Below are 17,961 nucleotides of genomic sequence, written 5' to 3' on the forward strand. Positions count from 1 at the left end.
GCGCATTTTAAATTATGACGATGCGGTCTGATACCCTGAAGAATTTCATTGAAGATGTTAATTCCAGTTAACAAACCTAAGAAATGTTGTGTTACAGAGGCTAATGTGTCTTCCATTGTTTCACTGCAAATCTGCCAAGAGTGAATGCCCCTCACAGTAACTGAGATGTCTGTGAATTAGACAAAAGAAGTTAAACAGTGTAAAGTTTGATGATGATTTATGTGGTTCCATGGTGGCTCTATGGGGAACTGTTGCACTATAAATCCAAAGGTCTAATTGATCTCCAACTGAACACAGAATTTTTTTCTGTTACTAAGCATTCTTTCATCTATGGAACAATTTGACAATGCATAAAAAATGCTAAGTTGCAAATTGATTAAGAGTCCACATTAAACTATAAGTGTCACTTAAAATGTTGAATAAAAATATGAAAATGCCATAAAAAGGCATGCTAGAACCTAAATGCTGGTGTTAGTGAAGCCTGCAGGTTGCACTGTTGTATTTGACTACTACAGCACCCGTGCAATATTCTCAGTATGTTGCAAATGTCAGACATGGTCAGAACAGTGTTAAAAGTATCTGTGATTACATTGTGTTGGACCTAAGTGAATTCAAACATGGGCAAATTGTGGGTGCTCCATAACAAAGGGAGCCAAAGTGATTGGTGTTTCGAGAGGCATTGTAATGAAGATTAATACTGTGTACAAGGAATGTGGAAAAATGTCATCTGCAAGTCACGCTGTGGATGCAGATGTGTGTTGAGTTATCAGAACTGAATGTCGAACTCGCAAACCCTGTCGGCACCAAAACAACATGAAGGGAGCTCCACAAGCACGGAATTGCAGGGAAAGCTGGATTCCAAAAACCACTCATCAGTGATGCAATTGCTTGTAAGAGGAAAACATTGCCAATACCATAAATCCTGGACTATGCAGAAATGGAAGGAGGTCATTTGGTCAGATCAGTTGAGTTTGAAATTTTTTCCCGCTTCTGGATATTGGTATCTTAACCAAAAAGCTAAAATTATAAAAGCATAAAATATAAAATAATAAGAACCAAAATCAAACAACAAGAGTGAAACGTGATAGAGTTCAGTGATGATTTGGTAAGCCATATCATGAGGCTCTGCAAGGTCACATTACCGCCAAGGATTATTTGATGATACTGGCTGATCAGGTCCAGCCCATGGGACAATGTTTGTTTTGAAATGTTGGTGCTTTGTTCAAAGACAACAGGGCCCCTGTCTGCACAGCTTCCATTATCCGGGACCGCTGTTCTGAGCATGAGAATGAATTTTTGCATCTCCCCTGATCACAACGATCACTAGAATTCAATAATATTAAACCTTTGTGGTCTACTTTGGAGAGAAAGGTGTGTGATTGTTATCCACATCTCTGTAATTGTTACCTGAACTTGTCCATATTTTGCAGGAATCATACGGGCCCTGTATTTATCAATTCTGGAACAAGTGGGAGCTGTGTTGAATAACAGGTTTCCTACACAATACTCATATTAGACCTCACCTTGGGTTGCTTTTCATATTTTTCCATATTTTTGTTCAACTCCTGTGTACCTGGCTAGATAAGTGAGTTAAAAGGCTGGATAAAGGCAAAGGACCTGTCACCTCCATTAGATGATTACCCAGTACAGCACTGTGGAGTAAAACTGGTCCATTTACCCTTTTTTTTTCAGTTTGGTTTTGATATTAAATTTAGTTGTCATAGATTGTGTGTAATAACTCTACTCTCTACATTTCAAGGGCAGTGCTACTTTATGGCAATAGTTGAAGGAAAGTTGCATCCATTTCTTAAAGTGAGGCCAATCTTTAACTTGTATGTGAAAAAATGTAAAAGCAGTTTTCAGTTGGACAATAAATGAAGTTGTGTGTCACTTCCATGGTATGTTTGGATTGGGATAAACCTAAAGTGAAGCCTAGTAAACATGTGATCTAGCAACAGTCTTTAGTGTTAACATAAATTCATTCAAGAAGGGGAAAAATTCTAAAATTTCTACTTTCTTATGTAATTGATTTGGTGAGCATGAAACATGTCACAGGGGAAGAATACAAAACTAATTGTATCTCAACTATTTAGATTATTTTGATGGCCATCAGTGCCCAAATTTCAGTAATGTATGTAATCTTTTGATATTATTCAAATGAAAATAGAGGTTACCTTTTTATTCAACAAGCTGAAATTGTATCATCACATGATTACATCCAAGATAAGCAATGGGTAGGTGTAAAATATTACAAAAATTTATTTTATTCCAATGATAGGCTGACAATGAAGGTAAAAATATGTAATAAGAAAATTCAGAATGATTGAGAAAACCCTATTGGATATCTACAAAAATAACCAGTGTAAAGTGCCACTTTATTATACAGTGAATGGAGAGACAAGGAACAAACTCCAAAATAACAGTTATTCCACATTGATTTATAACACTTTGTTACAAAACCATACACCTGATCATGTAAATGAAATTATTGCATTCATCCATGGTTCTTATTTTTAATGTTGGTTGGAAAAACTGAAGTTGAATAAAATAGGTTTTGACAGCTACATTTTTTGACTTGCTTGGAAAAAGTGTAACCCAGAGGCAGCATTCACCTTGATGAGTGGTCAGTAGAATCAACTTTAAATAGCAGAGCACAGACTCAAGGCAGCCTTTCTCTTTGCCGTTTCACATTATCAGCTGTCAGGCCAGCTACACTGCAGAATTCACAGCTCTGACTGCATATAACTTTTTGTTGCACCCTGTAGAGTTTTGTAGGAGAGCTACTGTGAAGTTTGGAAGGTAGGAGATGACGTACTGGCGGAAGTAATGCCGTGAGGGGAGCTCATTTGATAGAGCACTTGCCTGTAAAAGGCAAAAGTCCCGAGTTCAAGTCTCTATCCTGCCCATAGTTTCATACCAGTGCACACTTGACTCCAGAGTGAAAATTTCATCCTGGAAAGATCCCCCAGGCTGTGGCTAAACCATGTCTCTACAATATTCCTTCTTCAGGTGTGCTAGTCTTGCAAGTTTTGCAGGAGAGCTTATGTGAAGTTTGGAAGGTAGGAGATATGCTGGCAGAAGTAAAGCTGTGAAGATGGGTTGTGAGTCATGCTTGGGTTACTCAACAGGGAGAGTATTTGCCAGTGTTTGGCAATGGTCCCAAGTTTTGGGTCTGTCCGGCACGCAGTTTTAATCTACCAGGAATTTCCATATCTGTGCACACACTGCTGCAGAGTGAATATTTCATTCAAGTTAAACATTTGTTTGCTACCTTTTTTGTTTATTTGTTTTTGCTCCCGGACAAAAAGTTATATGTACATGATAAAGATAAACTGGAGACCTGTATAAAAATAGAAATAGGTAAAAAATTTATACCTAGTTGATTCAGTGGACATTGTGAGAGAGACTGTTTCAAAAAAGAGCAGAGGTTCTACCTACTTCAAAGCAAATGCAGCTTGTTACTGCTAAGTCTGTTCAGATCAGTGGATGAAAGGATTGGTAAGGAGAAGATGGGTGGTGATGTGTGGAATGCAGTGTTTATTTTTGTGTAATAGAGTTTCCAAATTACCATACAAAAAATAAATTGTTTCAGGAATGAAAGGTGTTCGAAAACCTGAAATACTTACTTCTGTAATGCTGTTTTTTATTTTTATAATCTGAGACTAAATATATAATTCAGATGGACTAGAGAGAACACTTCTTTCAATGTTAACTGTATTAATTTTGATATAAATGAATGTTTATATGATGAAATTAGCATGTTTTCCATATAACATTCTTTTCACTTGTAATTACTGCAAGGAATGTGTTTCAGTATCTTCTCTTACTTTTGTAGATTAGATTAGTTTTTAGTTCCATAGATCCGTGCTGAGGAGATCCTTGTGGATGTGGAACATGTCAAAATTTATTTTATTTATTTATTTTTTTTATTTTTTTAAGCTGAAATAACAATACTAATAGTATTAATATATACAATACATCATTTGTTTCTATTAAAAAATTCGTCAATAGAGTAGGAGTTGGCCATTAGTAAGTCTTTCAGGCTCCTTTTAAACTGATCTTTATATGTAACTAAATTTTTTATGTTCACTGGCAAATTATTGAAGATGAGTGTTCCTGAGTAGTGGACCCCTTTTTGAACTAAAGTAAGTGTTTTTAAGTCCTTGTGCAGATCATTTTTATTCCTGGTATTGTATGTATGAACTGAGCTGTTTATTTGAAAAAGAGATATATTATTTAGGACAAATTTCATTAATAAGTAAATATAATGAGGCAGTAGTTAGTATACCCAGTTCTTTGAAGAGGTTTCTACAGGATGTCCGTGAATTTACTCCACAAATAATACGTATTACACGCTTTTGGACTCTGAAAACTTTTGTTTGACTTGAAGAGTTACCCCAAAATATTATACCATATGGCATTATGGAATCAAAGTAGGCAAAGTATGCAAGCTTTTTCATTTTGATGTCGCCTATGTCTGCTAACACTCGAATTGCAAATACAGATTTGTTAAGGCGTTTCTGCAGTTCTGTGGTGTGCTCTTCCCAACTGAATTTATTATCAAGTTGTAATCCCAGGAATTTAAGACTGTCAACCTCTATTATCTGCTCTTCTCGTACTTTATGCATATGCTGGGTGGAAACCTCTTACAGGTTCTGAATTGCATATAGTCTTTTCGAAGTTTAATGTCAGTGAGTTGGCTTTAAACCATTTATTAATATCCATGAAAATATCATTAGCAGATCTTTCTAGAACTACACACGACATACTATTTATTGCAATACTTGTGTCATCTGCAAATAAAACGAACTCTGCTTCTGGCAGTGTAACTGATGAGAGATCATTAATGTACACAAGAAAAAGCAATGGCCCTAAGATGGATCCTTGTGGGACACCACATGTAATTTCTTCCCATTCTGATGATGACTGATGACTTAATTCACTAGTCCCTTGCACTGACACCCTTTGTTTCCTGTTAGTGAGGTATGACTTGAACCATTTTGCAGCACTGCCCGTGACACCATAGAAGTCTAATTTACTTAAAAGGATGTTGTGGTTCACACAATCAAATGCCTTTGACAAATCACAGAAAATACCTGCTGCTTGTAATTTGTTATTTAATGAATTAAGTACATTTTCACTATAGGTGTAAATAGCCTTCTCGATATCAGAACCCTTCAGAAATCCAAACTGTGTTCTTGATAATATGTTATTTGTGGTCAGATGGTTGAGCAGCTGCCTGTACATTACTTTTTCTAAAATTTTTGAGAATGCTGGCAAAAGTGAAATCTGTCTGTAGTTTGATGGTATCTCTTTATCCCCTTTCTTGAATAGAGACTCTGCATATTTTAGCCAGTCAGGAAATGTCCCAGTTATAATTGACTGGTTACACAAGTGACTTAGAATTGTACTAAACTCACAAGAACATGCCTTAATTAACTTTGTTGATATTTCACCGTACCCACTAGAATGCTTTGTTTTTAAAGATTTTATTATGGAAGTTATTTCTTTTGCTGAAGTGAGTGATATATTCATGTACTTGAAGCTATTTGTGAAGGCTAGTTTCAGATATTCAAGGGCATTATTTACTGATCCTGAAAGTCCCATTCTATCAGTAACGGATATAAAGTACTTGTTAAATAGATTTGCCACACTATGCCATCAGTTACTAATGTGTCATTAGCCCCTTAGTGCTATTTGCTCCCGTTCCTTTCTGGTTCTACTAGTCTGCTCTTTCACTATATCCCATATTGTTTTTATTTTGTTCCCTGACATTGCTATCTTCTTCTCGTAGTGCATTTGTTTAGACGTCTGAATTACTTTTTTTTAATATTTTACAGTATTCCTTGTATTTAGCTAAATCATCAGCATTGGAGCTATTCTTGGTCAACAGGTACATTTTCCTTTTTGTCTTACAGGAAATCTTTATTCCTTGTGTAATCCATGGTTTTATTATAGACTTCTGTTTAATTTGAGTAACTTTTAGAGGAAAACAGTTTTCAAACATGGTACTGACATTGTTCATGAATGTGTTATGTTTTTCATTCATGTCATGAGTACTATAAACATCTTTCCAGTTCATATCTTTGAGCAGTTTTCTAAAACACTCAATTTTTGATTGATTGACTACTCTCCTGTACTCAGATTTAGCAGTCTTGATAATCTGCTTAGAATTTACATTTAAAACAAGGAGCTGCATGTCATGATCTGATAGTCCATTTATAACAGGCTTTATGATATGATTTTGTTCCTTTGATTTGTCTATAAAAATGTTATCAATGGCTGTCCTTGAGGATTTAGTGATCCTAGTTGGAAAGTTTACAGGGTGAGTTAGATTGAAAGACAACATTACTAACTGCAGTGAATGTTTACTGGAAGATTGCATTAGAAAATCTGTATTAAAGTCACCAGCAATCAAAATTTCTTTGTTTCTTCCTGTTAAATAACCCAAAAGAGCTTCTAGATGATCTAAGAATAGATTATAATTTCCTGCAGGTACTCGTTAACTAGTTACTATTATATAGGATCTGTTATGGAACTTTACTTCTGTTGCACATGCTTCTAGATGCTGCTCTAAACAGAATTTATTAATGTCAATGTTCTTGAATTTATGGCAGTTTTTGATAAATGTGGCAACTCCTCCATCCATATCTACTCTGCAGAAGTAGGAAGCTAGCTTGAATCCTGAAATGTCTAACATATCTATATCAGTGGTCACTTGATGTTCAGAGAGGCAGATTATGTCAATTTGGTTAGATGAATTCATTTCATCAATACAAATGAGTAGTTCATCAACTTTATTTCTAAGTCCCGGAATGTTCTGGTGTAATAAAGATAACTGATACTGCATACTAATGGGATTGTAACTGCTTTGGCAAAGATGAACTGGCAGTTTCTGATTACTTTCTGTTAAACATTGTTTAAATGGAGGGTGTGTGATACAATCTGACTCCTGTTCATCTGTTTTCTCAAACTGAGTGTGTCTGCCAATCTCTCTTAAAACTCGTTTTCTTTCCCCCTTCCCTATCCTAAAAAAGGCATCCCTCTGACACCTGTGACCACTGGTATTTTACCACTTGTGACAGTGTCCCCCCTTAAGTTTTCTGCAATCAACCCAGACAGTTTTCCCTTCTAATGTTATTGAATGACAGTGCCAAATTAGACCAGTTCCAAAGCGATATAATATATATGATAGTTAGATTTTGAAGTGTCAGTCAAACAGGGGAAAGCAGTCTTTATGAAAAGATTCCATAGAAATTGAGAAATTGGTATTTTGGACCAAATGGCATGTGCATGTTCAAAAAAGGCAACAATATTATGAAAAGGAAAGTTGCTACTCACCATATAGTGGAAATGTTGCTCAGCATCTCCACCATATGGTGAGTAGCAACTTTCCTTTTCATAATATTGTTACATTCCATCCTGGATTTTCCATTCTTTGTTCAAAAAAAGTGTTGTAAGAAGTGAAATGTAAAAGGACAACAAGCAACTTTCATTGGTTCTACTGGAAATGTTAATAGTTTTTCACCTCTAGATAGAAACTTAGACATGTCATTCAGTGAAAAAGAAATCTCTTCGGAGTTAGAAATTACTAGAAAATCCCAGACAATATTTAGACAAGAGAAAGTCCGTCAGTATCAGATCAACACACATCTTCAGTTAATGTGCTGAGCAGAGATTTTTTTAGAAAATTGATGTGATGAATGAGAACTGGCAATAAAGTAGGACATACACCTGAAGGAAGTGGATCTGAAACACACGGTCTTAACTTCAAAACTGGGTGAAAGTGTGACATGTAATTATTTGATTAAATATTTATCAGAGGTAGATGAACCCAAAAACTATATCCCTCACCCTGTACCCAGAAAAAGGAAAATCTGACGTGGAATTCTATTGTTGTTAAGCTCGACTAGTTGTTCAAGGCTGCAATCAATGTGGATTCATTAACTATTGTGAAACATTTAGTCCAGTCTCTGGACAAGAAACTGTAGGAGCAATTAATGTATACTTAAAGCTAGCAGAGTTCATAAAATGACTGTTGAGTAAGAAGCATACATGGAACAGGCAGAGACCTTGAGGATTTTACTATGGTTCCAGCATGGTATGCAAACATTTTGAAATGCTTTATTATTGAAAACAATCTCCATTACATTGGAATTATCATTTTAAACACATTCTGTACTGTATATCTAAAAACAAAGATGATGTGACTTACCAAACAAAAGCGCTGGCAGGTCGATACACAAAAACATACACACAAAATTTAAGCTTTTGCAACCAACGGTTGCTTCATCAGGAAAGAGGGAAGGAGAGGGAAAGATGAAAGGATGTGGGTTTTAAGGGAGAGGGTAAGGAGTCATTCCAATCCCGGGAGCGGAAAGACTTACCTTAGGGGGGAAAAAAGAGGACAGGTATACACTCGCGCGCGCACGTGCGCGCGTACACACACACACACACACACACACACACACACACACCCATCTGCACATACACAGACACAAGCAGACATTTGTAAAGGCAAAGAGTTTGGGCAGAGATGTCAGTCGAGGTGGAAGTAAAGAGGCAAAGATGTTGAAAGACAGGTGAGGTATGAGTGGCAGCAACTTGATCTTTCAAGTCCCCCCCCCCCCCGCCCCGCCAAATTTCGCATTCCTCCAGAATGCTTCAGGCACGGACGGACAGTATGGCGGCCGACTTTGTTGTGCTGGCAAGGGAACAATTGTGAGCCCACGTCTGGCAGTCTGTTTTGATATCTTTCCAGATAAATTGCTTGGTAATGAGCCGGGCAGAGGCACAAATGCCCAGGTGTGTGATGTTGTGTAAGGCATTGAAAACTTTATGCATAAGGGAGCCAGTAACACTGGACATAAGACCCCAGTTGAAGAATCGCACCAGACCTCGGTGGCAATGCTGGAGAATAGTGCCTTGGTGAACATGAGCAAGGTGGTCGGGTCCGCAAGGAGTGTTAGAACAGCATCTTTCAACATCAGGACAGAAACATTCAACAGCCTCTTAGATGGACAGGAACTATCTGTCGAAGGCGGAGTATTTCTTCTGTGTGGCAGATAGATTTTTATAGAAGGTGCAGGGGTGAGATGTTGTCGCTGGAGTATTGTTGACGGACAGCTCCCACTGCTGTGTCAATAGTGTCTGAAGCAATGAATAGTTCAGCCAAGGGGTCCAAGTGGGAGAGTGTTGCAGCCCAGGCCAGGGAAACCTTTATTACCCTGAAGGCTTAGAGCATGTGGTCGGTCCAACGGATGATTCATAGTCCTGAGGTTTGCTTGCCTGCCAGTGCATCTGTGAGAGGAGCTTGTACTGCAGCCGATGAGGGAAAGTAGTTGATGGTGCTGAGGAATCAGTGCAGTCCTTTGTAAGTCAAAAGGAGGTACATAGATGAGATTGCCTGCACGTGAACTTTTGGAGGTTGTATACCGTCCACAGATATTGCGTATCCGAGGAAGGTTAGACATCTGCCGTAATTGTAACGTACCTTTGTTGACTTGTAGACCGTTCAACTCTTAGGGTCTTCAGTACCATAGATAAGTAATGCCCGTGTTCCTCAGCTGTCTTACTGAAAACGAGTATGTCATCCAGGTACATTAAACAAGACTCAAACTTTTGTAGGATGGAGTCAATAAATCGTTGCTGCATCTGGGCAGCATTATTAAGGCCAAACTGCATGTGATGGTACTGGAACAAACCTAGCAGTGTGATAATTGCAGTCTTGGGGTATATCCTTCGGTGCATGGGTATCTGGTGGCAGGTGCGTTTACAGTCAATTACACTGAAGATGGAAGCATCCGATAAAATGTGGGTGAAATCATTGATGTTCGGCACTGAGTAATTGTATATTGTGGTCCTCACATTTAAATGCCTGAAGTCCCCACATATACAAAATGAACCATCGTGTTTGGTAACAAGGTAAATAGGTAATGACCAATTACTGTCAGACGGCTGTAGTAAACCTGCAGCTAACAGATCATTAATTTGCTGTCATGCCTCATGCAATTTAGTAGGGTTGAGGCATTTGACTTTATGCCAGGTAGGAGGGCCATCAGTAGTAACTATCTTATGTGCTGAATAATGGAGAATAATGAATGCTGCACACAAGGGGGTTCCTGACCACCACTGAAGTGAAGTGAGTAGGGAATGGCAGTGCCCAAGGACATGTTTGGCTCGTGCGCTTGATGTGTGCGAATGCCGGCAGACTGACAGCGAGCGCAGCGCATGGTGAGTGGGAATGCATGGTGAATGTAGACTGTCACTAGTGTGCGCGGAAACCGGCACGGGCACAAGTTGCGCTGGGTGTCGTGAGAAACAGAGGTGTCGACTGAGTCATGTGGCTGGTGCACGGGAGAGGGGTATTGTTTATCAACATGCGGCAAGTTGGTCTGCGCAGAGGTGGTGGGCGTGTTGCATGTGTGAGTGCTGGGTTGACGTTCTGGCACACTGACTGGTAAACATGACACAGGGAGGGACAGCACTGTATTGGTGGTGCACCTGCTGCAGAAACCAGTTCATTACACGCAAAATGTTTTGTAGGACTGTCCTGAGAAGCAACTGGGCTGGAGCCGATGGAAGAAACTTGTCCTGTCACTGATGTCGTGATTTGCAGTTTCTGCTGCTGAATGTGGACAGGGGGGAACTTGCTGGAGGTGAGCGAAACGAGACATTGGAGCTCGTCATTATCCTTAGGGACTTCATCACAGACTTGTACTCCAACAGTAAAATGTCGACACTCCTGAGAATGCCACCCGCGATGGTGGAACACTCGTGCAGCAAACTATTTGCCGCAAGGACATTTGAGTGGGAAATTGAAAGGCGAGCACACTGTATGTGTATGTTCATAGGGTGGTGCAGCACTGTGTCCTAAACAACATTCAGAGAAAGTTTGTTGTGTGACAAGAAATTCATTCTTAGGATTGGCTCGTCCGTCTGCTGTGTAAAAAGTCCAGGGGAAACACAAGGATTGTGATACAGGGTTTGATGTCTACTGTGCCCTGCAGGTGGTGTTTGGGTGCTGGCAAGGCGATATACACTTCTGTGCTGTGTCGCCGAAGGCCTTGTGATACCAGCAGTATGGGTGATCAGGGCATGGTGGAGGCCGAGACTTAGCAAGAGGGGCAGCTTGTCGTCATCAATTGCTTTGGGTAGATATACTGGCACGTATGGGGTGTATAGGGTGTGCACGATCTGGAGAGTGGGAATGTGAGCACAGGCCGCAAAGCGTCATGGAGGACAGTGATGGAATGGGCACTGCCCCTATCAGCAAACAGGCGAATCTCTGGTGCAGGTGTATCAACCTGTGGCAGAGCACACGGAGGCTGGTACTGTCACAGGAGAGAGTACAATTGATTGGCGATCCGTAAACGTGATCCGATTGACTGGAAGAAATGTGGTAGCTGGTGTATCTGGTGGTCAGTGGGTAGCTTAGCAGACCACACCACCTGGAGCATTACATCTGACATCGTTTACTCGTTGGGCAGCAACAGTATGCGGCGCCAGAGTTGAGATGGTGTCCAGTCCCCAGGATGTTCTCCATATAAAATTTTTAGGATGAGCTCCTGGGGGAACAGGTGAGGAGCTCAGTAATCCATCTTACAGGCAAAGTCATACTTCGGGGCCAGTGGCGGAGAGAGGAGCAGGTCACAGATTAGGTTTGAATGGTCATGAAGGTGTCATGAGGCACAGGAACCTGGAGTTGTTATCGGAAACGTGGTGTAGCTCACAAATGTGCTCTACCAAAGTGAACCATGACACAGGGCTATCTTCTGACAGGGGTGGTAACTTTGGTAGGTGCCCAGTGGGAGGGGACAGATGAGAATTATGAACCTCCATGAACATCATATTGTCTTTGTGAGCCACGAAATCCTGTTCTGGCCAGGGAATGGTAGCACGGCGGTCCAGTGTGGGAGGCACAGGCGGCCCATGGAGAAAACTAAAGTAACGACGGAGGGGGGGGGGGGGGGGGTATAGGTCCAAAAATACGTTTGTCACAACTGCCATGTGTGCGATCACTGAGCATATCTGTTGCGTTGCTGAAGGCCGTCGTGGCAGGCATGGTCGGTACTGTGGAACAAATAGATGGAAGGGCAGCAGGAGCCGGGGTCCCTAAAACTGATATGCCAGCCAGGGGCATCATGATGAAATGTCCAACTTCGGAGAAAAAGCGGAAAGCCATCGCACAGGCAGAGCTGTTGCTGTGGAAATGGTGAGCAGGTTTATGGCAGGAACTGGAACCCTCTGTGCGGGCAGGGGTGATAGAGGGAGGGCGGATTGTGAATGTGCGTGACGTGAATTAAAGTCTGTGACACACAGTGGCGAGAAAGTTTGTTGTGCTATTACGGTCAACCACCTGTGAAGAAGTCCTGGGGAATGCCTGTGGTGCACTGTTAATGATGATATGTCCTAGGCTAGTATTTGTGGGAGTCAGAACAGGTTCAGAGGATGGCTGATTGAAACATTTCACTTGTTGCAGAATGGCAGCCTTGCACACGGCACCACAATAACGGTTGTGGGAGCATGCTGTGAATGAATGTCCAGCTGCAGAGGCAACTTAACCTGTGCGTTCGGATTACAATCACAAGAACCGCTGTTCTGAATATCATCTGAGTTAGACTGCACACAGTGACGACCACAATCCAGTGATACAAATCTTGAGTCCATTGTGCTGGCCTGAGGCGTAGCAAACAGCCGTTGTGGTGAGACAAACAGCTCATGTGACATGGGTGTAGTACATAGATTGTAGTCAGCCAGAGAAAATTCAGTCGCAGGACATGTGATGAATTCATCCAGAGAGTTCGTTTGAGATTCCAAATCCATGAGGAAAGTGTTGTGTGGAGAAATCATGGCGGCGAACAATCACTTGTAGCACAATTAACTAGTGCGGGAGACACGAAATGTACTCAGAATTCATAATGGGGTCACCACTGTGGGAATGTGGAGGTTTACTATACCAAAATCAAACACTTCCACTTTATGGAATGAAATTTTCACTCTACAGCGGAGTGTGCGCTGATTTGAAACTTCCTGGCAGATTAAAACTGTGTGCTGGACCAAGTTCGAGTCTTGGTCCGACACACAGTTTTAATCTGTCAGGAACTTTCACTTCCACTTTATATTTCGGTACAGATGTATATTTAAGTACAAGCATCTACACATGTATAGACAAGAAGTCACATAAACAGACTGCATCCTCTCAAACGTTTTGTTCAAAGAGCTTGTGAGTGCGTGAGTGGAGGGAGAGGGAGAGGGAGAGGGAGAGGGAGAGGGAGAGGGAGAGGGAGAGGGAGAGGGAGAGGGAGAGGGAGAGGGAGAGGGAGAGGGAGAGGGAGAGGGAGAGGGAGAGGGAGAGGGAGAGGGAGAGGGAGAGGGAGAGGGAGAGGGAGAGGGAGACCTCATTTGGGGGTCGATGTTTATATCGATGCCACACATACATACTACATTTGAAATGTGATGTGATGGAAAGACACATGTATTTGCAAGAACTTTTATTGAATTTCCATTGTTATTTGGCTGTTTCCTATATTTTATTACTACAACAGATATTATGCAACTTTTATTTCTAAAGGTAAGTTAAAAACTTTATCAAGTGCTTTCAAACTTGTTTGTATTTGAAAATGAATGAGAAATTGCTTCTCATGAAGATGCTATTAAAATACTTTCAGTCATAAAGTGCCAATATTCAGCACCAATATTTATGAAAATGTTGTATTAAACATGGTTTGCATCCAAAATTTCAGAAGAAAGAGAAATTTTTCAAAATGTCAGTGAGCTTCATTTTTCCCCAGAAATTCCAAGGATTCCCTGTGCACGTGGGGAAAATTGTGTTCATTCAATGTAGTTGTTGCCATTTATTTCATTTTCTGTGTCTATATGAGAAACATCATCCTACAACTTGCAATGTTGAAAACACTTCTGACAGTTGTTCGTACATTACCCTCATATTCTGCTGTATTGTAACTCATTGTATTATTGAATAAAGTTATTTATCAGTGTTTAAGTTGTTCACCCAAGTCGCGGAAGTGGCGTCAAATCAAAAGACTTTCACCCGGCGAACTGTCTACCTGACGGGAGGCCCTAGTCACACGACTTCTTCTCTTCTTCTAGTGTTTAAGTTGGACTTTACAAACCAGTGCCTTCTTCTTGAAACCTATGTCTGCATGTCAAAGCACTGAGGTGCAAAACATTTCTCAGCACTTACCCAATTGCAGGTATAGGGATTTCGGAAATCACGATAGGCATATGTTTTCAGTAAAACTGTGTGTTTTTGAAGGTTTACTTGTCCATAATTATATTATTTGTTGTGATAGTAAAAATTAGCAACAAACATAATAATATTGGAAAATCAGTAAAAGTTCATGCAAATACATGTCTTTTCATCATATCACCTTTCAAACATAATGTGTATGGAATAATACAACTGTTGTTAAAAAGAGAAGAAGAGAGCATGACTTGATTCAATGATCCACCAATTATGGAGCTTGAACGCTAACCACATGACTGTCGCCATCTCGTGCGCAGTGTCACAACACATCGGTAAATCACAGACACATTAAAGCTTTCTTGAGATTTTCTTGAAATCATTTAAGTGGTATACCTAACTACTCACACATTACGTTGTTCTACTGTCAGTGCAGCTCATTTTACATCATTGTATTTTATATTCTGACAATGGGGTAGCAGTTTTTTGGATAACTATTTGTCCATTGTTGTAAATAACATTGAGATGAGTGTGGAAAAGACTTTAAGGTTTTGTGTGTTGCCCAAATTATCGGTTATGGGTTTCTAATGCATCTCAGTGGCTAGTTCATCATCTTATTGTCAGTAACTAAGTCAGTTGTGATTATCTGAATCACAGCTGTACAATTTTTACTTTGTGTTCATTTCTCTTTGAATATATGTTTTTAAACTAGGACTCAGATTTATATTTGAGAACTTTTAACATTCATGTATAGAATTGTTAACCAACATGTACTTGTTCTCGTAGTGGCTGGTTTGTTTCCTGTTTTTATTAGTAGTTAGCCAGCCACACTTATAGTACTCTTTTCAGCTAATTCAATTCTTGTTTTATTTACTGTTTTATGTCATGGCTATATTATAGTTTTATTTGTGTGTGAGGAGGAAAGAGCATTAATGTGCTTGTAGACATGCACACTTCCATGTGTGATTTTACTATCCATTTTAATATATTCATAAGTGGTCAGTGTCATCATTGTCAGCTTGTCTTTCAGGTCTCTAATATGTATCCATGTCACCTTCTCCAAAGAAAATTTGTTATGAGAAAAGTTTTTAATCTCGTCAAGCATTTAGATCATATTCAAGGGCTCTAATAGTCATGCCAATGTCTTCAAACCAATATAATAATAATATTTGTCTTGGATCATCTAAAGATTTAACTTGGGATGGCAACAATCAAAAGTTGCCACAACCTGTAAACTTCCAGATGTTAATCAAAGCATGTTAATGTTACACAAGTTATTCACAAATGATCAGCAACATTGTGTAATACCTTTTGCAAATATTGTACCAGATGTTTTATTTTTAACCAGGAATGGGGTGCTGAAGAAGGCACAGCTTTTAAACCAGTTGTAGAAATGAAGTCAGATAGTGCATTTCTATGTGAAGATCCTCTTGAAACACTGCAAGAAAGAAATATAGAGATCTCTATACCTTGGATTGTGGGAATTACATCTCATGAAGGAGGTAACAAAGCTGAAGGTATGAAATATGGAAAAAAACTCTTGCACTTATCTTTGGAGTTTTGCTTATTATTTTACTGCAAATGAGATGGCAGCAAGTGTGGGAAAGGATCTGTGTCAATGTATTTGCTTGCTGTGGTAGTGTCCTACACAGTATAAAAGTAGCTCTGATATGAACAGGAATTATATCAGTGATTAGTGTACATTGACAGAAACTTAAAATCTCAAGGAAAAAGCAATTCTGACACTATTATTGGAGCAGACAGCCATGGAAGGCATACAGTTACAAGAGAAATACCATCATTATTCCTTCCTAATTATAAATTCTGTTTGAACAAATGACAAGTTACATACATTTCCCTTCAAACAATGGAAAATACCGGATGGAATGTAACAATATTATGAGAAGGAAAGTTGCCACGCACCCAGATAGCGGAGATGCTGAGTCGCAGATAGGCACAACAAAAAGATTTTCACACTTAAAACTTTCGGTGAATGGCCTTTGACAGCAATAGGCACACATAAGCCCCCCCCCCCTCCCCCCACACCCACACACACACACACACACACACACACACACACACACACACACACACGTGCAAACGAAACTCTCACACACGACTGCAGTACCGGGCAACTGAAACCACACTGTGAGCAGCAGCACCAATTCATGACGGATGGAAGTGGTGACTGGGTGGGGGAAAGGAGGCTGCTGGTGTGGGGAGGGGGAGAGGTAGTATGGTGGGGATGGCGGACAGTGAAGTGCTGCAGGTTGGGCGGCGTGCAGGGGAGATATGGGGGGTGGGAGGGCGGGGGGGTGGGGGGGGAGTAGCAGGAAAGGAGAGAAATAAATAATTATATAAAATAAGAAAAATAAATAATTTTTTTTTAAAAAAGTGGGTGTGGTGGTGGAATGACGGTTGTGAAGGACTGGAATGGGAGCAGGGAAGGCGCTGGATGGGTGACGACAGTGACTCATGAGGGTTGAGGCTAGGAGGGTTATGGGAACGTAGGTTGTATTCCAGGGAAAGTTCCCATCTGCGCAGTTCAGAAAAGCTGGTGTTGGTAGGAAGGATCCGTATGGCACAGGCTGTGAAGCAGCCTTTGAAATGAAGGATATCATGTTCGGCAGCGTGTTCAGCAACAGGGTGGTGCACTTGTTTCTTGGCCGCAGTTTGTCAATGGCCATTCAGCTTGTTGGCTGACATGCCTGCAAAGAATGCAGCACAATGGTTGCAGCTTAGCTTGTTGACCACGTGTCTGGTTTCACTGGTAGCCCTGGCTTTGATGGGATAGGTGATGTTAGTGACCAGATTGGAGTTGGTGGTGGTGGGAGGATGTATGGAAGAGGTCTTGCATCTAGGTCTATTAGAGGGGTATGAGCCATGAGGTAAGGGTTTGGGAGCAGGGGTTGTGTGAGGATGGAAGAGTATATTGTGTAGGTCTAGTGGATGATGGAATACCACTGTGGGAGGGGTGGGAAGGATAGTGGGCAGGACATTTCTCATTTCAGCGCATGATGAGAGGTAATCGAAACCCTGGTGGAGAACGTAATACAGTTGCTCCAGTCCTGGGTGGTACTGAGCTATGAGGGGACTGCTCATCTGTCGCGGGATAGGTGGGGCTTTGGTAGGTTGTGGGAGACTGGAAAGATAAGGCATGGGAGATTTGTTCTTTTACAGGATAATTACGGTCATTGAGGCTTCAGTGAGACCCTCAGCACATTTTGAGATGGACTGCTCATCACTGCAGATGTGAGAACCATGGGTGGCTAGGCTGTAAGGAAGGGACTTCTTGGTATTTGAATGGGTGGCAGCGGTCAAAGTGGAGGTATTGCTGGTGGTTAGTAAGTTTGATATGGACGTAGTTACTGATGTAGCCATCTTCGAAGTGGAGGTCACCATCTAAGAAGGGGACTTGTTGGGTTGAGTAGGACCAGGTGAAGCAAATGGGGGAGAAGTTGTTGAGGTTCTGGAGGAATGTGGAGGGGGTGACCTTACCTTCGATCCAGATAGCAAAGGTGTCTTAAGTGAATATCAACCAGATGAGGGGTAAAGGATTCCACTTGATGGCCCATGAATAGGTTCTCATAGGATGGTGCCATTTGCGTGCCCATAGTCATATCCCAGATTTGTTTGTAGGTAATGCCTTCAAAGAAGATGAAATTGTAATTTTTTAAAATTTATTTCTCTCTATTTCTTTTCTTTTCTGCTACCTCCCCCCCCCCCCCCTCCTGCCCCTCCTCCTCACCTTTCCT

The 17,961-nt window shown here is 40.7% G+C and overlaps 1 protein-coding gene across 3 annotated transcripts in view; it reads left to right on the forward strand.

Moving 5' to 3' along the window:
• The window catches only part of LOC126175499 (venom carboxylesterase-6-like), a 158,008-nt gene that overhangs the window by 86,190 nt on the left and 53,857 nt on the right, over window positions 1-17,961 (forward strand). For all 3 annotated transcript variants that reach the window (XM_049922321.1, XM_049922323.1, XM_049922324.1), the window contains exon 6: window positions 15,555-15,723. In XM_049922321.1, coding sequence (XP_049778278.1) covers window positions 15,555-15,723 — 169 coding nt within the window. The remainder of the gene's footprint in view (window positions 1-15,554; window positions 15,724-17,961) is intronic.

Source organism: Schistocerca cancellata, chromosome 3 (genome assembly GCF_023864275.1).
Source record: "Schistocerca cancellata isolate TAMUIC-IGC-003103 chromosome 3, iqSchCanc2.1, whole genome shotgun sequence".
NCBI classification, from domain to species: domain Eukaryota; kingdom Metazoa; phylum Arthropoda; class Insecta; order Orthoptera; family Acrididae; genus Schistocerca; species Schistocerca cancellata.